The sequence below is a fragment of the Nycticebus coucang genome, chromosome 4, assembly GCF_027406575.1.
Source record: "Nycticebus coucang isolate mNycCou1 chromosome 4, mNycCou1.pri, whole genome shotgun sequence".
Taxonomy (NCBI): Eukaryota; Metazoa; Chordata; class Mammalia; order Primates; family Lorisidae; genus Nycticebus; species Nycticebus coucang.
The window spans coordinates 85,373,653-85,394,608 of NC_069783.1; the positions used below are offsets into that span (position 1 = coordinate 85,373,653).

General features: G+C 42.6%; 1 protein-coding gene across 1 annotated transcript in view; it reads left to right on the forward strand.

The window, feature by feature from the left end:
* Nucleotides 1-4,252: 4,252 nt before the first annotated feature.
* RMND5A (required for meiotic nuclear division 5 homolog A) overlaps nt 4,253-20,956 on the forward strand; it is a 76,621-nt gene continuing 59,917 nt past the window's right edge. Inside the window, exon 1 of the mRNA XM_053588094.1 lies at nt 4,253-4,870. Coding sequence (XP_053444069.1) covers nt 4,729-4,870 — 142 coding nt within the window. The 5' untranslated portion in view covers nt 4,253-4,728. The remainder of the gene's footprint in view (nt 4,871-20,956) is intronic.

The following is a 20,956-nucleotide window of genomic DNA, read 5'->3' on the forward strand; positions in this document are numbered from 1 at the left end:
TGCCTATCACATGATGATGCTAGCATTTATTTGATTAAGTCTATTTTATGAGCAAATATCACAGTACACATTGCCACCATAATCCAATTCAACTTTGAAGTCACACATAGATAACATTGCTCAAACTTTGTGTGTGTGTATATATTTTGGCACCCCTGCTATTTTGCATAGAAATGATAGAGTCAAATGGAGGGACACACCCAAATGAACCAACCACCCAAATAGAGTGGACCTGTCCAAGTAGAATGTGCCCACCTCTACCCTTCTGATCCCTTAAATCCCCATCTACCTTAACCCACTTGCTGACTTCTTTCTCAAGCTCAGCTCATCCACACACAGGAGGAATAAAGGCTGATGTTGCCCACACAGAAACTGGACTCCATTTCCTTTCATTCACATTTTGGAATAATCTTTTCTTTTCTGTCTTTGACCTCTCAAAAAGTAATTTTTAAAGCAGGTATAATTTTTTTTAAAAATAGTTTTTCAAACCTGGAGATGACGGTATGACTTTTTCTACCTTGCCCCTCTCTGGTTTCAGTTTTCTAAAAATGAGTCAAAGTGAAAAGAAAACAAATGAGATATTACTATGCTGAATAAGCTAAGCTAGAGCTACTAAGCATTTCAAAGAGATGTCAGAAGTGTTTTAAAAACAATTTTTTTGTTAGAGAAACATTAAGTGAACAACAAAAAACAGTTTCAAAATAGTAAATAAACTGAGAGCTATCTTTTGTAAAAATGCACATATAGGTAGGTATATGTGTATACCTAATGTGTACACCCTGGAAATTCACCTCAAATGCTAAGACTGATTTTTTTTTCTGGGTCTTCACATTTCATGGGATTTTCATTTCCATTTACTTATTGATATTTTCTTTTCTTTCTTTCTTTTTTTTTTTTTTAAGAGACGGAGTCTTACTTTGTTGCCCTTGGTAGAGTGCTGTGGCGTTACAGCTCACAGCAGTCTCCAGCTCTTGGGCTTAGGCAATTCTCTTGCCTCAGCCTCCTGAGTAGCTGGGACTACAGGCGACGCCCCCCGCCCCCCCCCCAATGCCCGGCTATTTTTTTGTTGCAGTTTGACTGGGCCAGGTTCAAACCCTCCACCCTCAGTATATGGGGCTGGCGCCCTACTCAATGAGCCACAGGGGCGCCCTACTTATTTGTATTTTCTAATTTTCCTACAATGAGTATGTATTTTGGTCAAATACACATTGGTTTTTTTTTGTTTGTTTAATGTTTAAATTTTACAGAGTCAAATTTGGAGTAGAGGAGAAGACAGAGCAAAGTCCAGAATGATTATAAATTATAACAACCCTTTAAGGGGGGAAAAAGACTAAAAAAAGGGATAACAGAGCTTATCAAGGAGATCTAAGGAGAAAAGGAAAAAGCACAGATTTGTCTAGACAGCTTTTTTTTTTTTTTGTAGAGACAGAGTCTCACTTTATGGCCCTCGGTAGAGTGCCGTGGCCTCACACAGCTCACAGCAACCTCTGACTCCTGGGCTTAAGCGATTCTCTTGCCTCAGCCTCCCAAGTAGCTGGGACTACAGGCGCCCGCCACAACGCCCGGCTATTTTTTTTTTTTGGTTGCAGTTTGGCTGGGGCCGGGTTTGAACCAGCCACCCTCGGTATATGGGGCCGGCGCCCTACTCACTGAGCCACAGGTGCCGCCCTCTCTAGACAGCTTGTCAGAGAAAGGACTAAAGAAAAAGGAAACAGCTTGAGGAGGGCTCCATGAAAATTCCCACACACTAGCAAGTAGTACAGATCCATTCCACCTGAAAGATCTTCCCCCTACCGGAGAGGTAGGGGGAAGATCTGGACAAAGGTGAGCTAAAGGGAGCAGGCCCCAGTGTTGTCTTGGGAAGGAAGAGAGGACCCTTTTTCCTCTGGGTACATGAGAACATTCACAAAATGTATGGTGGACAGCAATACCTTGAGAAGAATGACAGAGGATGCTGGAGCTGGGTTTTTTTTTTTTTTTTTTTATCTCTGTGAAATAAGAATTAGGGCCACTTGCCAAGAAAGAGGGAGAAAACAAAATTGGGTGAGTGGGGAGATGAAAGTGCCATCTATAATGGCATCAGTTGAGGCTGCTCTAATAATAACTGCTTTTGTAATGTGGTCATTACCAGGCCTATTATGGGCATTTACATACATAGGGTGTCCTAAAAGTTGATGAAGATTGGGGAAATGGGAAATTGTGATAAATGTACCCCTATTTATAAAATATTCACGTGTTGGCTACCTCTTTATACACACATGAAGTCTTCTCTCCCACCCATAGCGAACACATTCCAAGAAATCTGTTATTATGCAACTTTTCAAGCTGTAGCCCTGGGTAGAGTGCCGTCACATCACAGCTCACAGCAACCTCCAACTCCTGGGCTCAAGCGATTCTCCTGCCTCGGCCTCCCAAGTAGCTGGGACTACAGGCGCCTGCCATAACGCCCGGCTATTTTTTGGTTGCAGCCGTCATTGTTGTTTGGCCGGCCCAAACAACCTGCCTGGATTCGAACAACCTGTCAACTCAGATGTATGTGGCTGGTGCCTTAGCCCCTCGAGCCACAGGCGCTGAGCCTGAAGCACCCTGTATTATCTCAGTTAGCTTATCTAACAATCTAGTTAAGTATTAATTCTAATTATGTCCAAATTATAAAAAAGGGCGTTGAGGATCAAAAAGGCTATCGAATAAAAAAAAAAAAAAATGGGCGGCGCCTGTGGCTCAGTGAGTAGGGCGCCGGGTTCAAATCCAGCCCAGGCCAAACTGCAACAAAAAAATAGCCGGGCGTTGTGGCGGGCGCCTGTAGTCCCAGCTGCTCGGGAGGCTGAGGCAAGAGAATCGCGTAAGCCCAAGAGTTAGAGGTTGCTGTGAGCCGTGTGACGCCACGGCACTCTACCCGAGGGCGGTACAGTGAGACTCTGTCTCTACAAAATAAATAAATAAATAAAAATATTAAAAAAAAAAAAAAAGTTTGCCTATCTCCTTTCCAAGCACTGTCCTGGGCAAAAAACAGGCAAAGGGTCTGACTTGTTGGTTTTATGGAAGCGATGCAGACAAAAATGTAAAATAAATCAGATCATTTCAGATTTTAAAGGGTGTGAAAATGATACAATTGGTGGTATAACATATAATAAACATGATAAAGTGATGGGGGAAGAAGTACGGGAAGTTAGAGGCTACATTAGTGTAGTCAGAGGAGGACCCTCAGAGGGGACAATGAGCTTAAAACTTTAGGATGCGAAACGTAGGAGGAAGCGTTTTCCAGGTTCAGGCCAAGGAAACGGCGAGTGCAGAGACTCCGAGGCAAGAATTACCTGGATTCCTTGGAGAAATGCGAAGGTTGGTACAGCAGAAGCTAAATGAGAAGGGAGTCTAGGCCAAGGACGGAGGCACCACGGTGACCTGCGGGAATAATTTAGGCGAAGGGGGAAACCCAATCCGATTCAACAGAATAAGGTTCCTAAAGGTCAAGGCTGTCCTGCTCTCCAGTGCGTGCTCTTTCCACCCCACTAAGCTGCCCGGCTCATGGCGCGGAGACGAGGCGACCAGTCAGGACAGGTTCCAAGCCGAAGGGCCAAAGGGCCGCGTTCGGCGAGGGTGGGGAGTGAGATCTCCTGGGTGTCGCAAGCGTTTAAGGTAGCACTGACCAGTACTTCTCACCGGTCCCCAGAACCGCCCCCACCTTTTAGTTCCCGTTAGCGCCCCCACAGCCTGCGGCACCACCGCCCTGGGGCGTCCTGGCTTGGTTCTTTCACTGGAGGAGGCGGATACGTCTACCAAAAGTTTGGAATGAGACCGATGAGAAGACGAGGTAAATTATAGTTAGGGCGAAGTCCTATGGAAAACAGCGCTTTTTACTTTTGCCCTGTCTTCCTCCCACAGCTTTCCAGAAACTATTTATTTCTCGGTACGGTTTCTAACTCACCCCTTCCAACAGCGAGCCTATTGGTTTGGCCCCTCAATCCGGATTGGCTGAAGGTTTACGCCTCGGCCGGGGATTGAAGGACGTTGGTTCCTTACATACACCCCGCGCTCATTGGTTCCTTTTCCCCGCTTCTGGGCGGAGTGGTTCGGAACAGTTTCCACCCCCTTGTTTACGGAGAGCTAGTTGTAGCGCTCTCCGAGGATTGGGGCTGTCTCCAAAGTTCAGTATTTAGCTCCTCGGGCCAACTGGGTCCTCGCTCCACCTTCGCCCTCTCCATTGCACGCCTTCTTCGTGGTACGGCCCATAATCTAAAGACCTGCAGCGTGTGCGAGCGCCTGTCGCGTTCTTCCTCCCGCGCTCGCCGGACTGCTCCCCCTCGAGGGTGCGCTTGGTACGGTCCGCGCCGCCTCCTTTCCTCGCTGGGGTGGCTACCTCCCTTCCCCCCCGCCGGCCGCGCTTGGTGCCGCCCGGGAGAACCAGGTCATCGGTCGGTTCCCGTGAAAACAAAAACAATCGGCGGCGCTGCTGCGGACACCCGAACGCCGCGAGCGGGGGCCAGGGACGTGGGACCGGGTGGGAAGAAGCAGCGGCAACGCGCCGGGGGTCCGGCGCCATGGGGCAGGCGGGCACTGGCTGCGCGGGGCTCCCCCGGCGCCGTGGCTAACTCGCCCGCCGCCTCAGCTGCCTCAGCCGCTCGCGCCGCCCGCCTGGGGGACCAGGAGCAGGACGCGGCCTTGGCGGGGCCCGGGTCGAACGGCTGCGGACACCCGGGCGTCGGGGAGCCGAGCGCCGCCGCCTCCGGCATGGATCAGTGCGTGACGGTGGAGCGCGAGCTGGAGAAGGTGCTGCACAAGTTCTCGGGCTACGGGCAGCTGTGCGAGCGTGGCCTGGAGGAGCTCATCGACTACACGGGCGGCCTCAAGCACGAGATCCTGCAGAGCCACGGTAAGGCGGCCGGGTGGGCGCGCGGGATAGGGCCCACCGCCCCAGCGCCAGCCCCGCGGCGGGGACCCCCCACCCACCCTCGCGGCTCGGGCCCGGCCCGGTCTCCCATCAGACCCCTACCACTTTTCTTCCTCATCTCGCCGGTTTTACCTCGAACCTGCCGCGATCTCGCTGTTAATTCAGAATGAGCGCGAACCACCCGGAAACCCGGCCAGGAACCCGGCTAAACCCGGGGGGAGACGTCCTTCGCACCTGCAAACTGCCGGCCTCTCTGTGTGGGTGCCCCTTGTCCCCACCTGGCCCCGGGGGTGCTCGAATTGCTCACGTGGTCCTGGCGGCGTGATCCTGGAGCCGGAGGTGTTCGAATTGCTTTCGGCTAAGCGATGGGGGTCAGTGCTGGAAGCTCCTTTCCTCTGCCTCGCCCGCATCCTTGTCCGGGGGGACTTTCTCTTGTCTTTTTATTTTGGAAAGTCGAGTGTTATTCTTAGCCGCGGCTTAATAGAACAGCCACTCCTGCAACTTCAAATTTTGACTGCTGTGTGGAAGCAGCTCTTCTGAACAGCAGCAGCCCCTGACATGGTTCCTAGGAAACCAACTGCATCAAACTGTTAAGCTCTCCTGGTGTAACCTCTGAGGAGACTGAGGACAGGCGACCTTTCCTGAGCGAATTGTGGCACGACTTGTTACTTGGCCTTACCTAGTTAAAATTTTCCTTTCAGAAAACAGATTTTTCTATTAGAAGGTGTTTCACATAGATTACTTTGTTACTGCCCCAGGTCCTGAGAACGGGTACTTTGCCAAAGTTAATTTAACTTGTGGAGACTGACTGAGAAGAGGTTTGGGTTTTTTTTTTTTTTTTTTTTTAAGGTAACACCAAATGTTTAGTATCTTTACATTAAAATTGTCACAGTAATGATTTCTTCTGATCAAGGAGTAAAGTACTTCTTATTTAATGGGTTTATTCAAGAGGTTGTGGGGCGGGGGGTTCCCAACTTGTGGGCTGTACAGAAATATACATAAAAGGTTTGGTAGCCAGGAGGAAATGCAGATATTTGTAGCAACTGAGGTGAGGGCAGTGGCATTGGCCAAGCTTCTCCGCTCCATATTTTTCACACTTTGCTCTCCCAGACTGCGTTTCATTTTAGTTTCATTTGAGGGTGAGCACTTGTCAGTAAGGGAGTGTTAACAGCTATGTCTCATTCTGAGCGCTGTAGTCACTTGGGAACTCTGAGAAAGAAACAAACCTGCACCAGCCTGAGCAAGACCGAGACCTCCGTTTGTACTAAAAATGGGGGCGGGGGGTGGGGGATCCTCACTGGGCATTGTGGTAGTCCCAGCTGCCTGAGAGGCTGAGGCAAGAGGATCACTTGAGCCCAGGAGTTTGAGGTTGCTGTGAGCTACCAGAACACATCACTCTACCCAGGGCAATAGAGTGAGATTCTCTTTAAAAAAAAAAAAAGGAAAAAACAAACCTACAACTATAGCAGGTAAAATATTAATATGGAAAAACTATGTTGGGAGAATGAGATCCAAATCTCATTCTGGAGTTCACTCTGGAGGGCTCATGCTAAAATGCCCTGCTGATTTTTTTCTCTTGAGACAGAAAAACTAGGAGCTGCAATGTTAGTATGGAAAAAAGGAGCAGACCTTGGTGGCTGCCTGTGAAAGGAAATTTGACTTGGTGGTGATGATATAGTTGGTAGAAATGAAGTGGAGGTGGAATAGACTGGGATTCCTGGAAAGACTTTGATTTTGGACAGTGGAGGGGATGCAAGGAGGAAAGATAGTAGGGTCTATCCACAACCTTGAATTTCTCTTGGTGAATGGAGGGCCAGGGTTTAAAGAAAAGAGAGAGGTTGGTCTCTTAATTGGCTATTGGGATTCAGTAATTCTTTGTACTAGAGGTTTCATAGGGTTGTTAAAACAAACTGTATTACTGGGGGTTAAGAAGAAAGATAAGCAAACTGACATAATAAGGAAATCCAAGGCTGCTCCTTTAAGGTGCTGGAAGGTATTGTTCCCTTTCTCCTAAGGAAATCTTTGTTTTGTTAAAGGCTAAAAGGATGAACTAGTGGGAGGAGAGAATGGATGAAGTACCTGGACTTGGAGAGGTGGAAGGAACATTTTCTTCTTAGGGACCATGTCAAAGATTGAAGGGTTGGATAGGCAAGTCTTGAAAGGGAAAAGATGGAAAGTAAAGTGCATTTTTTCTGTAACAGAGAGGATATTAATTGCAGGAGGATGTGATCGTAAGCTTTGTTTTAGGGAATTTAAATCCAATCTCAGATGAATAAAATGATTGTAAGGAGTTAGCAAAGCTGGAATTTTAGACCTCTTTGCTTGGTATTAGGAAACTTTTCTAGATATGTGGTCTGAGAGGAATTAACCATATAATATACTATACTTTTAAAATAGTCTGATTTGATTAGTTATATGTGTTCCTTTCTCAGCCTTTTAATTTTTTTTCTCTTGAGACAGAATCTCTTATTGTTCAGGCTTGAGTGCCATGGCATTAGCCTAGCTTAAAGCAACCTCAGACTCCTGGGTTCAAGTGGTCCTCCTCTCTCAGCCTTCTGGAGGGCTCATGCTAAAATGCCCCACTGATTTTTCCATTTTTTAGTGGAGACGGAGACTCATTTTTGCTCAGGCTGGTGTTGAACTCCTGAGCTCAAGAAATCTTCATGCCTCAGCCTTCCAGAGTGGTAGAATTATAGGCGTGAGCCATTGCCCCATCCCAGCCTCATAATCTTTACCCTCTTGTCTTCCAGATTGCCAGTCTTATTTCCTTTAATTTCATAATAATATAGTTAAATGATTGAAGGTAGTTATACAGTGACAGAAGATAAATACCACAAGTGCCAGTTTTAGTTTCCAAAACCAGATCTATCTTCTTTCTTTTGGTGTTCTTTTGTGTAAAGGCACACATGCTTTGGTATCTGGGTTATGGTATTTTTCAGAGTGGATAATTTCTAAATTAAACTTTTCTGTAGGCGATGTGGTGGAGATATATATATATATATATATATTTTTTTTTTTTTTAAAGACAGAGTCTCATTTTATTGCCCTCGGTAGAGTGCTGTGGCGTCACAGATCACAGCAACCTCCAACTCGTAGGCTTAAGCGATTCTCTTGCCTCAGACTCCCGAGTAGCTGGGACTACAGGCGCCCGCCCCAATGCCCAGCTATTTTTTTGTTGCAGTTTGGCAGGAGTCATGTTTGAACCCGCCACCCTCGGTATATGGGGCTGGCGCCCTACCCACTGAGCCACAGGTGCCGCCCTGATGTGGTGGATATTACACTGAATCTTAAATATATTCTTCTCAAGGTATGTCTACTGAAAACTAAGTTTGGAATTCCTTTATCAAGTTTAAAGGGAAATTTTCAGGGCTTCTGAATGCACCTGTCCGGGCAAGTGATTTAGTGGGCTCCTATGGAGAGAAAGGCTTCAATTGGGACCCTCTGTTAGGGCTTTGGATCTCATTCTCCCAGCTTATGTGTGGTAATATTCTTGAAAGAATGTGGTATGAATAAAGAAGAATCTTAGGGACTGTACAGATCTCACAAGGTCTTATATAGAATACACCCATTGCATCATACTGGTGAGTGACTGCCTGCTTTAAAGCGTCCTTTAGGTGTAAAATTTATGTTTACATTTTTTTCTCCCTGAAGTTGTGAATAAGTATGAAAAGGTATTCCTTTCCAGGGGCAGCACCTGTGGCTCAAAGGGGTAGGGCGCTGACCCCATATGCTGGAGGTGGCAGGTTCAAACCCAGCCCCAGCCAAAAACTGCAAAAAAAAAAGAAAAAAGAAAGAAAAGGTATTCCTTTCCTTATGCCGATGGACTTGGTTACAGGTAGATTAAATGGCAAAGGACAAACTAATCCACCAGGTATGAGTGACCTTCTAATACTACTTTCATACCTCCAAAAGTAAGTACATGAAGAAACTGGCATTTTTAAAGAGATGATTGTTGGTAATAGAAATTTTATATGAAAGAATGCCAGGCTATACAGAGGCAATTTAGAGCAGCTGGGAAATTTATGGTTCATTACTGTAGGACCATTTCCAGGCTGGCTGCTGCCATGTTAATTCCAATAGGGTAATGTTTATTTTCCGGAATAAGGGTGGTGAGAGCAATGGGCTTAAACTCCATTTACCTATGATCAGTTTCTACCACAAACTATCTTCTGTAGTTTGAGCAGTGTTGTTTTTGCGACATGTAGTCCAACTTTGTCTTGAAAGAAGATTGGTGTGTCTCTATTAACCTGTCTTGTCTGCTTAATCACAAGCATCCTCATCATTTTGTTCAGTTGGTTGCAGTAGACATCTGCTGTAATTGATTGACCTGGTTTCATGAAGTTGTAGTGGATAATGCCAGCACTGGACCACCAAACAGATGCTATTAGCTTTTTTTGATGAATATTCAGTTTGGGTTGTGTTTCAGCACTTGATATTTATCCAACCGTCATGCTGAATAAACACTTGCGGTTGTCTAAAATAATCCATTTTTCATCACATATAAGTAGAAATGGTTTCTCTTTATTTTGCGACAGCAAAGGCAAGCTTCAAGACAATTCATCTTCTGACACTTATTTAATTCATGTACAACCCAATCTATCCAGTTTCTTTACCTTGCCAGTTTGTTTCAAATGATCTAATATTGTTGGATTAATAACTTCAAACCTTGCTGCTAATTCACGTGTGGATTGAGATGGTTTCAGTTCCACTGCAGCTTTCAGGTCATCATTATCTTCCATGTTCTCAGGTGGCCACATGGCTCATTTTTAAGATTAAAATCACCAGAATGGGTTGGAAGTGGTGGCTCACACCTGTAATCCTAGCACTCTGGGAGGTCAAGGTAGGAGGATTGCTTGAGCTCTGGAGTTCAAGACCAGCCTGAGCAGAAGTGAGACCCCATCTCTACTAAAAATAGAAAAATCAACTGGGTGTTGTAATGGGTGCCTGTAGTCCCAGCTACTCAGAAGGCTGAGGCAGGAAGATCACATGAACCCAGGAATTTGAGGTTGCTGTTAATTAGGGTGACACCATGCCACTCTAGCTTGGGCAACAGAGTAAGACTCTATCTCATCAACAACAAAAACAAACAAACAAAGTCACTAGAATGTAACTTTTCAAACTGTTGACGTACTATGAATTTATTAGCTAAATCTGTCCCAAACACGTAATTGATATTTTAGACTGCACCACATTGGTTCCAAGACATATCCAAAAACGTGGATTTTTGACTTATCCATGGTTCACAAAACTTGCTCTAAAAAAATTTGAAAGATAATCACAAACCAAAATGTGCATTTGAAAGAATGAGGATATACCTTCTCAATAAAAATATTTTAGGTAAGAATAATAGGATAGTATTGGTGTTTCCAGTTGGTTTTAGAAGTAGATTTAGCTTTGCTAGCCATAGGCTTACTAGGGAGATAATTTTTGTTATCTGGCACCTTATTCATTTAGATTGATACATGATTAAGTGTTTTGGTTTCAGGTGACATAATAGTTTTAATTAAAATTGGAATGTGTTAACACATAACTAAATAGACTAAACTTAGGCCTGGGTGGCTCCAGGGCGATAGAAGATGTCATCAGGACCAATTGTGTTCTCTGCCTCTTTCAGTTGTGCTTTCTGTGGCTGGCTTCCTTCTCAGGGGAGTTTTCTCTACATGGAGGTGAAGATGGCCAATGGAGCTCAAAAGACAGGAACATGGTCCTTTTCTATTTTGTAACAATGTTTCCAGAGAGTATCAATATTGTCTTATTTGGGGGCCTCTCCCTGAATTGGTAAGGGGGGCAGGGCCTGGAATCCTCTGACCACCTTAAGCTTTTCTCTCCCAGTGTCATATGTATGGCCAATATGATCCACTGTTCAGCAGGTGGAGCAGAGACAGTTCTAGAAAAGGGACACTTAGACCCAGACAGCAGTAATAAATTTCTGTTATAGTTAAAGAGCTATGTGTTGCATCAATAAAATGTTCTGTTTTCCTAATTGGCCCAACCTTCTCAGCATTTGCTTTGCTTCCTAACGAGTTCTAATGTCCGTATAATTCAGATATTGAGTTAGTATAACTTCATTTATAGACTAGAGAATACAACTTGGTTCATGTTGCTTTTAGGAACTTGTTTGAAACTACTTAAATGCTTGGCATAAGAAAATCATTTTCCTAAGTTTATTTTATCTCTTAAGTAATTTCGAACTTTGAATAATAACACTGCTGAGGAGAAATTTGCCAGTGCTTCTATGATGCTGTCCTGCTAGAGCTGATGGCGATATTTCTGTTGGCTTCATGTCTTAGTCTCAGAGATGTGAGAATGGTGAAAGAGGTGTTTTAGCAAACTATGCACTTCAGGTATTAAAATTGGTTATTTTTTTTATTTGGGGCCCTGTTGTTTCATCTGTAAAGCTGGGGTTTTTGAAAAAGACCCCCAAATGGAGTTTATGGAGATTTGTGGAGGGCCCTGGCCCTGGCCCTGAGCTGTGTACTTGGAGTCCCCTGGTACTTCCAAAGTTTATAGATACCAAGGAAATGCCATTTCTTTGAAAGCTCCAGGAGTTTGTAGGAAAGTGGCAGAAACTTCTGGTCTTTCTTAGAGTAGATGTTAGCCTAACACTTCAAAGAACAGAGACTGGACTATCTGGCTGGACTCAAGGGTGTTAGAAAAATACAGTAGGCTTTCTCCTTATTTGGGTTTGGTGATTGTGTGGCTGAGATCAAAATGTTTGTTTGGGAAACACTGGGGAGGCCATAAGCCTTGTATCGCTAAGTCTTTAAGATTGAGGCCTGGATGGTGATTTCTTCTCTTACAGGCTATGTGTTATCTCTCATGGGTTTGTTATGCCTGTGAAATTTAGTTATATTTTAATTCATCTTATTGTTAAATGAAGACATTTGGCAGGAGATGATTAGAGACTTTTAAAAGAAACCTTATATGTGGACCTGGTCCTCTAGGAACTTGGAGGCTAGTTGAGAAAATACGATCAGTCTGCACTTGGAGAATAGTGTACCAGATTTTGTCCTTGGGCTCAGGAGATGTGGGTTTTGAGTCCCCGCTCTGTCAATTTACTGGATGTACAGTCTTGTTTAGCTTGTTTTTCTCAGTAAATTGAGGGAATGAAATAGATAACAGATGTAAACTGGCTTTAAAAACTGTAAAACGGGGTGTACTTGGTATTTATAAAGTCTGTACCTTTAAGCAGTGTTAAGCACTGTTTGCATTGAGACATTTTGACTGATCTTTAGTTGTCTTTATTACTGGTTTATATTAAGTATCATTCTTTGCCCAGTGGTCTACTTAAGGAATATTGTCAGTGTAAGGAATAGTGAAAAGGTATTATTAATAGTATTCAAGGAACTTAAGTTAGTTGGCGAGACCAGACTTTTGCATTTGAAAGGGGAAGAAACCAAGGGGATAGCATAGGATATAACAGTGCTTCTGGTTGGTATAAAGCTGGTAATTCACAGAACTGGTATGAGCCCTTAGAAACGTCCGCATGGGGGGACAGTTATTTCACTGAACTTTATATCACCTAAACAATGGTTCTCATCCTCTTAGAACTTTGTTATCTAGTTTGTAACAAACACAAAAACAATGCCCAGTAATACAAAGTTATATAGGCCAAATGCTGAATGCGTGGTACAGACAAGAAGGGGTAGGATTTGAAACAGGGAGGGGGACTCTTCTCACCTGTGAGTTTTACCAGAGATTGAATGTGGGTAGTAGACAGAATGGAGCACCTGGAGGGGAGAATGGCAAGAACCAAGGTGTAGAGGAGTGAGAGAGGAAGGATCAGGTTGAGGGGAAATGGGATAAAAACATTGAAATTACATTGGATCAAGTTCTATAAAGCCATGGAGACCTGGGGAAAGTAGATTGAGAAGACACCAAATTACTTTGGGTGGGGTAGAGACATTTTGAATAGGGAGGGACATGATCTGAGACCAGATGTCAGCCGTATTTAGGTTGGTTTGGAGTTGGGAGTGAGGGAGATGGGAATACTTTGTTAAAAGGGTTTATTCTGTAAAATTTGGATTTAGTCAAAAGGCTGCATTAAAGGACCCAGAAGACTACATGTGTGTGACCCCAGGCCTGCAGGTTCCCCACCCCTGGGTGAACTAGATCCTATTAGTGGTGGTAGAATTTTAAAGGGCCCCTTGGAAGGGATCTTTGGGGAAGGCGTTACCAGGACTTGGTACGTAGATGGCGTCTGGCAGAGTATGAGAGAAGGGCTGGAAAAGCAAAGGTTTTGAAAAAGCATGGGTAATGGACATATCATTATGGAATCAGTAAAAGGACGTGAAGGAGAGGGGAAGGTAGAATCTGAGTTCCATTTTAAAATATGACATCAAGAGTCAAATGCTATAAGAAATCTTATGTGATTCAACTACTCATTTTAGAGATAAAGATGCCTAAAGACTCTACATTTTGAATTTGAAGGCAGTGAGTGGGCTCTCTAAAATGGGACTGTCTAGCAGATATTTAAATTCTTTTTGTCTGTATTCCCTTTTTCTTACCTCTGCAATTCTACTGTCATATACTTTGGAGGCTTTCTTTTCTTCCCCGTGATAGTCATTGATCTTGTTCTCTGCTCCAGGTGTGAGCACTATTAGTTCTTACTGCGTGATGTGGCTCTTAAGTATAAATGTTTCTTTATTTCTTTTTTTTTTCTTGTGTTTGGTTTTATAGCACACTATGCCTGTGATTTTGGTCTTTAATAACCTCTCTGGATCAGAATGCCTACATGTGAATCTCCTGTTGTATTCTGAAAGGTCAGAGGTTGAACACCAAATACTATATTTTCTTTTACTTTGAAGATTTACCAGCTATTAATATACTGAAAAAAGTTTTTGTTTTCAGGCTTGGTGCCTGTAGCTCAGCGGCTAGGGCGCCAGCAACATAGACTGGAGCTGGTGGGTTCAAATCCAGCCCGGGCCTGCCAAACGATGACAATTACAACCCAAAAAATAGCCAGGCGTTGTGGCGGGTGCCTGTAGTCCCAACTACTTGGGAGGCTGAGGCAAGAGAATTGCTTAAGCTCAAGAGTTTGAGGTTGCTGTGAGCTGTGATGTCACTGAGCTCTACTGTGGGTGACAAAGTGAGACTCTGTCCTCCCCCCCCAAAAAAGTTTTTGTTTTCACTGTGTACTGCCTCCAGATAAAAATGAGTGTTCTATTTGTTTCTTTTCCTTCCTCTGTTGAGCTGCTGTTGTGTGCTAAGTGCTAACAAGCCCAAAGCTTCCACAGTTTACTACTGACAGTATGAAGCAGTCTGTTGTTTTTTTAATAACATTTTCAAGCTTCAAGTTTTTCTGTTCTAACACTTTGCATTGATATCCATGTTCATCTTGTCAGTGACTTTTATAGAATTAGTTTTAGATACTTTTATTCTTTATCTTTTTATTCTCATCCTAATAATAAATCCTTAATCTGTCTAGAAACTGATAATATGTGGGAAAGTACTTTGAACAATACTGACTCAAGCCCTCAGCACTCAAAAAATGTTAATTGAATGTAAATGTCATAATTCTCCCTTCCCTTTGACTTTTTTCTGGGTTTTTTTTTGTCTTGGTTTTATTTAGTTTATTTTAAGGTATTATGACTTCTATGAGGCTAGGCATGGTAGCTCACGCCTGTAATCCTAGCACTCTGGAAGGTAGACCCAGATGGATTGCTTATGCTCAGAAGATCAAGACCAGCCTGAGCAAGAGGAGACCAGCAAGAGAAAGACTTCATCTTTACTAAAAATAGAAAAATTAGCTGGGTGTCATGGCAGGTGCCTGTAGTCCTATTTACTCGGGAGGCTGAGGCAGGAGGTACCCTTGAGCCCAGAAGTTTGAGGTTTCAGTAAGCTAAGCTACTTCATTCTCCCTGGGGTGACAGAGCAAGGGTCTGTCTCAAAAAAAAAAATTAATGAGACTGGGATTGCATGGATTTTTTCTCCCCTACTTTCTAGTCTTCTTAGTGGTACCTCATATTTTTTTGATTTTAATGTTTATGAATTTCTTTTTATTTCAAAATATTAAGTGGGCATAAGTTATAAGATATAGATATCTTCTGTGATGGATTAAATCAGGGCTCTTGGGGTGCCAATCACCAGAGGGTTCATTGTACCCAATAGGTTAAGTTTTTAATCCCATACTCATCTTCCTCGCCCTAGCCCCTCCTTGGTTTCTCATGTCCTTTATATTACTTTGTGCCTATCTGCACACATCTACTAGTCCCCATTATTAGTAAAAACATGTGGTGTTTGGTTTTCCATTTCCAAGATAACTTCAATTAAGATAATGATCTCTAGTCCCTTTCATGTTTCTGCAAATGACATTATTTCATTTCTTTTTATGGCTGGATAGTACTCCATGTAGTGTATATATACCACATTTTCTTTATCTACTCGTGAATTGAAGAGTATTTAGATTGATTCCACCTGGGCAGCGCCTGTGGCTAAAGGAGTAGGGCACTGGCCCCATATGCCGGAGGTGGTGGGTTCAAACCCAGCTGTGGCAGAAAACTGCAAAAAAAAAGATAATAGATTGATTCCACCTCTTTGCAGTTGTGATTTGTGCTGTGATTAATATTCGAATGCAGGTGTCTTTCAATAAGGTGGCTTCATGTCCTTTGGGTACATACCCAGCAGTGGGATTGCTGGATGGAATGGTGGGTCTGTCTCTGTCTGCATTTATTTCTACTGTTTTCTTTAGAGTTTGTACTAATTTGCAGTCCTGCCAACAATGTATAAGCATTCCTTTCTCTCTGCATTCATGCCAGCATCTGTTGTTTTTGACTTCTTAATAATAGCTGTTCTGATAAGGATAAGGTGGTATCTCGTTGTAGTTTTTAATTTGTATTTCTCTGATGATTAGTGATGTTGGCCATTTGTCTATCTGCTTTTTGAAAAGCTCAATATTTACATTTTTTTGCCCACTTTTTAATGGGATTGTTTGTTTTTTTCTTGCCGATTTGAATTCTTTGTAGATTCTGCGTTTCAGTCCTTTGTCGGGTATATAGTTTGGAAATATTTTCTCTCATCATATAGATTGTCTTGTTCACTCTTGATTATCTCCTTTCCTGGTAGAAGCTTTTTAATTTAATTATTTTCATTGCTGCCTTTTTTTTTTTTTTTTAAAGGAACCAGTCTAGAATGAATTTTTTTTTTTTTTTTTTGAGACAAAGTCTCAAGCTGTCGCCCTGGGTAAAGTGCTGTGGCATCACAGCAACCTCAAACTCTTGAGCTTAAATGATTCTCTTGCCTCAGCCTCCCAAGTAATTGGGACTACAGACACCCACCACAACGTCTGGCTATTTGTTGTTGTTGTTGCAGTTGTCATTGTTGTTCTAGCTGGCCTGGACCAGGTTTGAACCTGCCAGCCTCGGTGTATATGGCCGGCACCCTACTCATTGAGCTATGGGCACCGACCGCCCTAGAATGAATTCTATATAGAATTCATAGAGTATAGCTCTATGAGGTCAGAGTTTTCATTTAGGTACAGTTAGGATTGTTTCTTAAATGAATTTCTTTATAGTTATCTGCATCAAGACTTGTTTTCTATTTTGCATTTTGCTTAATTCTGAATTTAAGGTATCTGTCCATTTTATGGAAGTGAAGTAAACTTTTAATAATGTAGAGGAGCTCAAATGGAATATATGTATGTATGATACTGTATTTATAAACTGAGATCATTTTAAATTTTTTTCTGCCTTCAAGATAGTTATATAAATGTTAAGTCAGGTCTTAGTAATTTCTGGGGAATCTTCCTACTGTTTATTTCTACTGAAATGTTCTTATCTTAACTGGTAAAATTTTTGGCCCTTTTCCTTTTCTTTTACTTTTTTCTTTCTTTCTTTCTTTCTTTGTTTTTTTTTTTTTTTTTTTGAGATAGAGGCTCACTCTGTTGTCCCAGGCTAGAATGCAGTGGTGTTATCAATAGGTCACTGCAACTTCAAACTCTTGGGTTCAGGTGATCCTCCTCCCTCATCCTCCTAAGTAGCTATTACTACAGGCTACAGGTACGTGCCATCACGCCTGGCTAAGTTTTTTTTGTAGAGACAGAATCTCACTTTATTGCCCTTGGTAGAGTGTTGTGGCATCACACAGCTCCCAGCAACCTCCAACTCTTGGGCTTAGGCAATTCTCTTGTCTCAGCCTCCCAAGTAGCTGGGATTACAGGCGCCTGCCACAGCGCCTAGATTTTTTTTTTTGTTGCAATTTGGCTGGAGCCAGGTTTGAACCCACCACCATCGGTAAATGGGGCTGGTGCTCTACCCACTGTGCTGCAAGCGCCACCCAAGCCTGGCTAAGTTTTCTATTTTTTGTAAAGATGGGGTCTCAGTATATTGTTCAGGCTGGTTTTGAACTGCTGGCTGCAAGCAGTCTTCCTACCTTGGCTGCCCAGAGTGAGAAGGTTACTGACATGAGGCTTAGTACCCAGCCATTTTCAGCCTTTTTAAACTTTGAATCATCATCATGGTCATCATCATCATCATCATCATCAGAGCAATACCTTTTTTGTGTTGTGAATCACTTTTATATGAGTACTCTGGATCATGGTGGGTCTCATCTCTCATGTGTTTAACTTGTGGGTAGCATATATTTGGATGGTGTAATTGTTACCTTTAAACTGCCTTTCATAGATCAAATTAGAACTTTCAATTATCTCCTGATGAGCAGACATTTTAAGCTACAGCATAGTGGTGCTGCCTACCAGACAGCTGTTTTGTTTTAGCAGAGCTATCTTTAACAGTGTGTGTGTGTGTGTGTGTGTGCAATTATTTGAGCCCTCTTGTCTTCATCATAAAAATAAGTGGCAGACAGAAGATTGAAAGTGCACATACAGAGTAAGTATGAGAAACATGGTTGTCAATCTTAATACTTTGTCTTGATTATTTTAGGTGGGCCAAAATAATGAATCTTGTCACATAGTTGTACATATGATTGTCATAAGCCTTGTGATCAGTAAGGAAGAAAATAGAACAAATACATAGAGGGTGCCACAAAAATATATACACACTTTAAGAAAAGAAAAAACTATCAAATTTGCAATACTCAAGTCATATTTGACTTTTGCAATTGCAAGAGGTACTCAACATGACTTGTATTCAATCAGTATATGTTGAGATTTATACAGGTATTTTCTTTTTTTATACAGATACTTTCTTTTTTTTAATGTGTATAGATTTTTTTGACACCCTTTGTATGCACAAAATGCTGAAACTGTATTCAAGGTTTGACAGGGGCTTTATAATTTTTGCTTTTGTGGGAAACCAGAAACCTTTTTAATATGTATGTAAATTTGTTCTACTCTCCTATATTCTGATTTAGGGTACACTTTTATAGAAACATATACTAAACTTGAGATGTATTTCATTGTATCTTTGACAAACCTTGGGATAGTTTTCTGTTACAAAGAAACAGTATCTTAAAAGTAGCTTGAATCAAAGCACAAGTTTGTGAATTACTTGGGAGAGAGAAAGGACCTACAACTGGGGGTGGTGGTAAGGAAGACTTTTTTTTTTTTTTTTTGAGACAGAGCCCCTCACTATGTCACCCGTGGTGGAGTCCCGTAGCATCACAGCTCATAGCAACCTCAAACTCTTGGGCTTAAGTGATTCTCTTGCCTCGGCCTCCCAAGTAGCTGGGACTATAGGCACCCACCACAACACTTGGCTATTTTTTTGTTGCAGTTGTCACTGTTGTTTAGCTGGCCCAGGCTGGGTTCGAACCCTCCAGCCTCAGTGTATGTGGCTGGCTCCATAACCACCGTGCTACGGGTGCTGAGCTGAGGGGGAGACTATTATGTGAGCATGTCTTATTTGAGAATTGACATGCACGTGTGTGTGTTTATGTGTATATGTGTTTGTTTATTGGTCTTGTATCCCATGACCTTGTTGAATTCCCACTTATTAGTTCTAGAACTCTGTGTGTATGTGTAAATTCTTTGGGATTTTTCTACTTAGAGGGATAATATCCTTGGCAAATAGGGACACTATTATTTCCTGACTTGTTTGGTATTTGGAAAACTTAGATTGCAAGACTATTGCCTAGTAGACACTCAACATTGTACAAAAGAGTGGGAGATCAGTGAACTGCTGAGTGTGAAGCTTGTGTCTGTTTCAGAGGGTGTTGGTAGTATGAGACAGTTTCCAATTCTGGCCTTTAAATTGAAAATATGCAATACATAATTCATTATATTTACTCTTTCAGTAAATAGTAACTGGATGCCTATTATGTGCTAGTTACCATGTCCAAACATTGAGGATTAAGCAGTCATCTTTCTTACCTTCAATTAATTTTGTGGGAGTAAGAGAGAAATAACAGTTTACAACAAAGCGTGAAACTCTTACAGGAAAGTATGGGATGCTTTATTGATTCTGTGGAACTAGTAGACATAAAGCTACTAGTGAAGTAGCTAGGCGGTCAACTCCAAGGGCAGAGCTTGAAACCTTAGCTAGGCTTTGCAACATACAATTTAGGAGTTAACTCTGTTTAATTTAGTTTGATGAATGTCTGATTTTGGAGGAAACCATGACTATTCTAATTTCTGAGATTGTCGTGCTTAAAATTTGTTTTATAAAATAAAAGGTACTATTGTATTGAAAGGAAATTATTTTTAACTTAGACCAACCATGTATGTTCATTCTTTGCTTGGATTTAACATGCTAATTCTTCTATGAGAACTTGTTGAATCAAGTCGTAAAAAAGTGACTTTAAAAAGTGCTTGTGGTGAACTGCCTCGAAGCTATTTCTACCCCCACCCCCACCCTCGGTAGAGTTCGTGGCATCACAGCTCACAGCAACCTCCAGCTCTTGGGCTTAGGCGATTGATTCTCTTGCCTCAGCCTCCTGAGTAGCTGGGACTACAGGCGCCTGCCACAAGGCCTGGCTATTTTTTGTAGCTGTTTGGCCAGAGATGGGTTCAAAACCACCACCCTTGGTATGTGGGGCCTGTGCCCTACTCACTGAGCCACAGGCGCAGCCCCTGGAAGCTATTTCTTTCATGCTTGTATATGGGGCCTAGGTCTTCTGGGTCATCACAATGAAAGACACAGTTGGTGTGAGACTTTATCCAGGGTGAAAAGTGACTACCACAGAGGCCATCCTGGATGTAGTTTAGTTACAGTGAAGATAGCTGTTACAGTAATTCCCCAGTTTTATTTCTAGGAACAGAATCCATTTAGATTGCTTTCACAGAAAGGTTTTTCTAGAAGCAGGTTGTACTTTCATGCAGAGAGATCAAAAGAAAATTAGAAATCTCCCCTTGGGACTTAGAAGTTTAGTGGAGTCCCTGTCAGTCTGGTCATTATAGTGATTTTTCAAACCTGTTTTTACCTTTGGCTGCTTTCCACTGAACCATTTGAAAGTGCATTAGTGGAACCTTTCTCTCTGCACAGGGCTTTCCCAGGCTTCTGTTTCAGATTATTATACTTTTCTTGAGCTTCCAAATTCCTTGTGGAAATTATTTTTCCATAGAACATACTGAGAACTTCCAATGTTAATTAATAGACCATATATTACTAGTCTTTATCATTTATGAAGTTGACAACCAAAAAGTAGAGGAACTGTAAATGATTTTAAAAAAGGAAGTAACAGTAGTATCAAACTCCAGATGTATCTAAGTTGCTAAGATTTGAAAATATTAATAGATTTCACAGTTGGTACATGGAAGTTTAGTTGGTAAATTCTAGATGGTCTCTCTCTTCCAGCTTGGGCTTCTGCTTTTTTATTCCGTTTTTAGAGCCATGATCTCTGTCAGGCTGGAGTGCGGTGGTTATTCAATGGTACAACCGTAGGTCACTACACCCTCGAATTCCTGGGCTCAGGAGTGCTACCTCAGCCTCACAAATAGCTGGGACTTACAGGCATGTGGCATTTCACTCAGTTAATGTTTGTTTGTTTGTTTGTTCTGAGATAGAGTCCTGGCGTTACAGCTCACAGCAACCTCAAACCTTGGGCTTAAGCGATTCTCTTGCCTCAGCCCCCCAAGTAGCTGAGACTACAGGCGGCCGCCACAATGCCTGGCTACTTTTTGTTGAAGTTGACGTTGTTTAGCTAACCCAGGCCGGGCTTGAACCTGCCACCCAC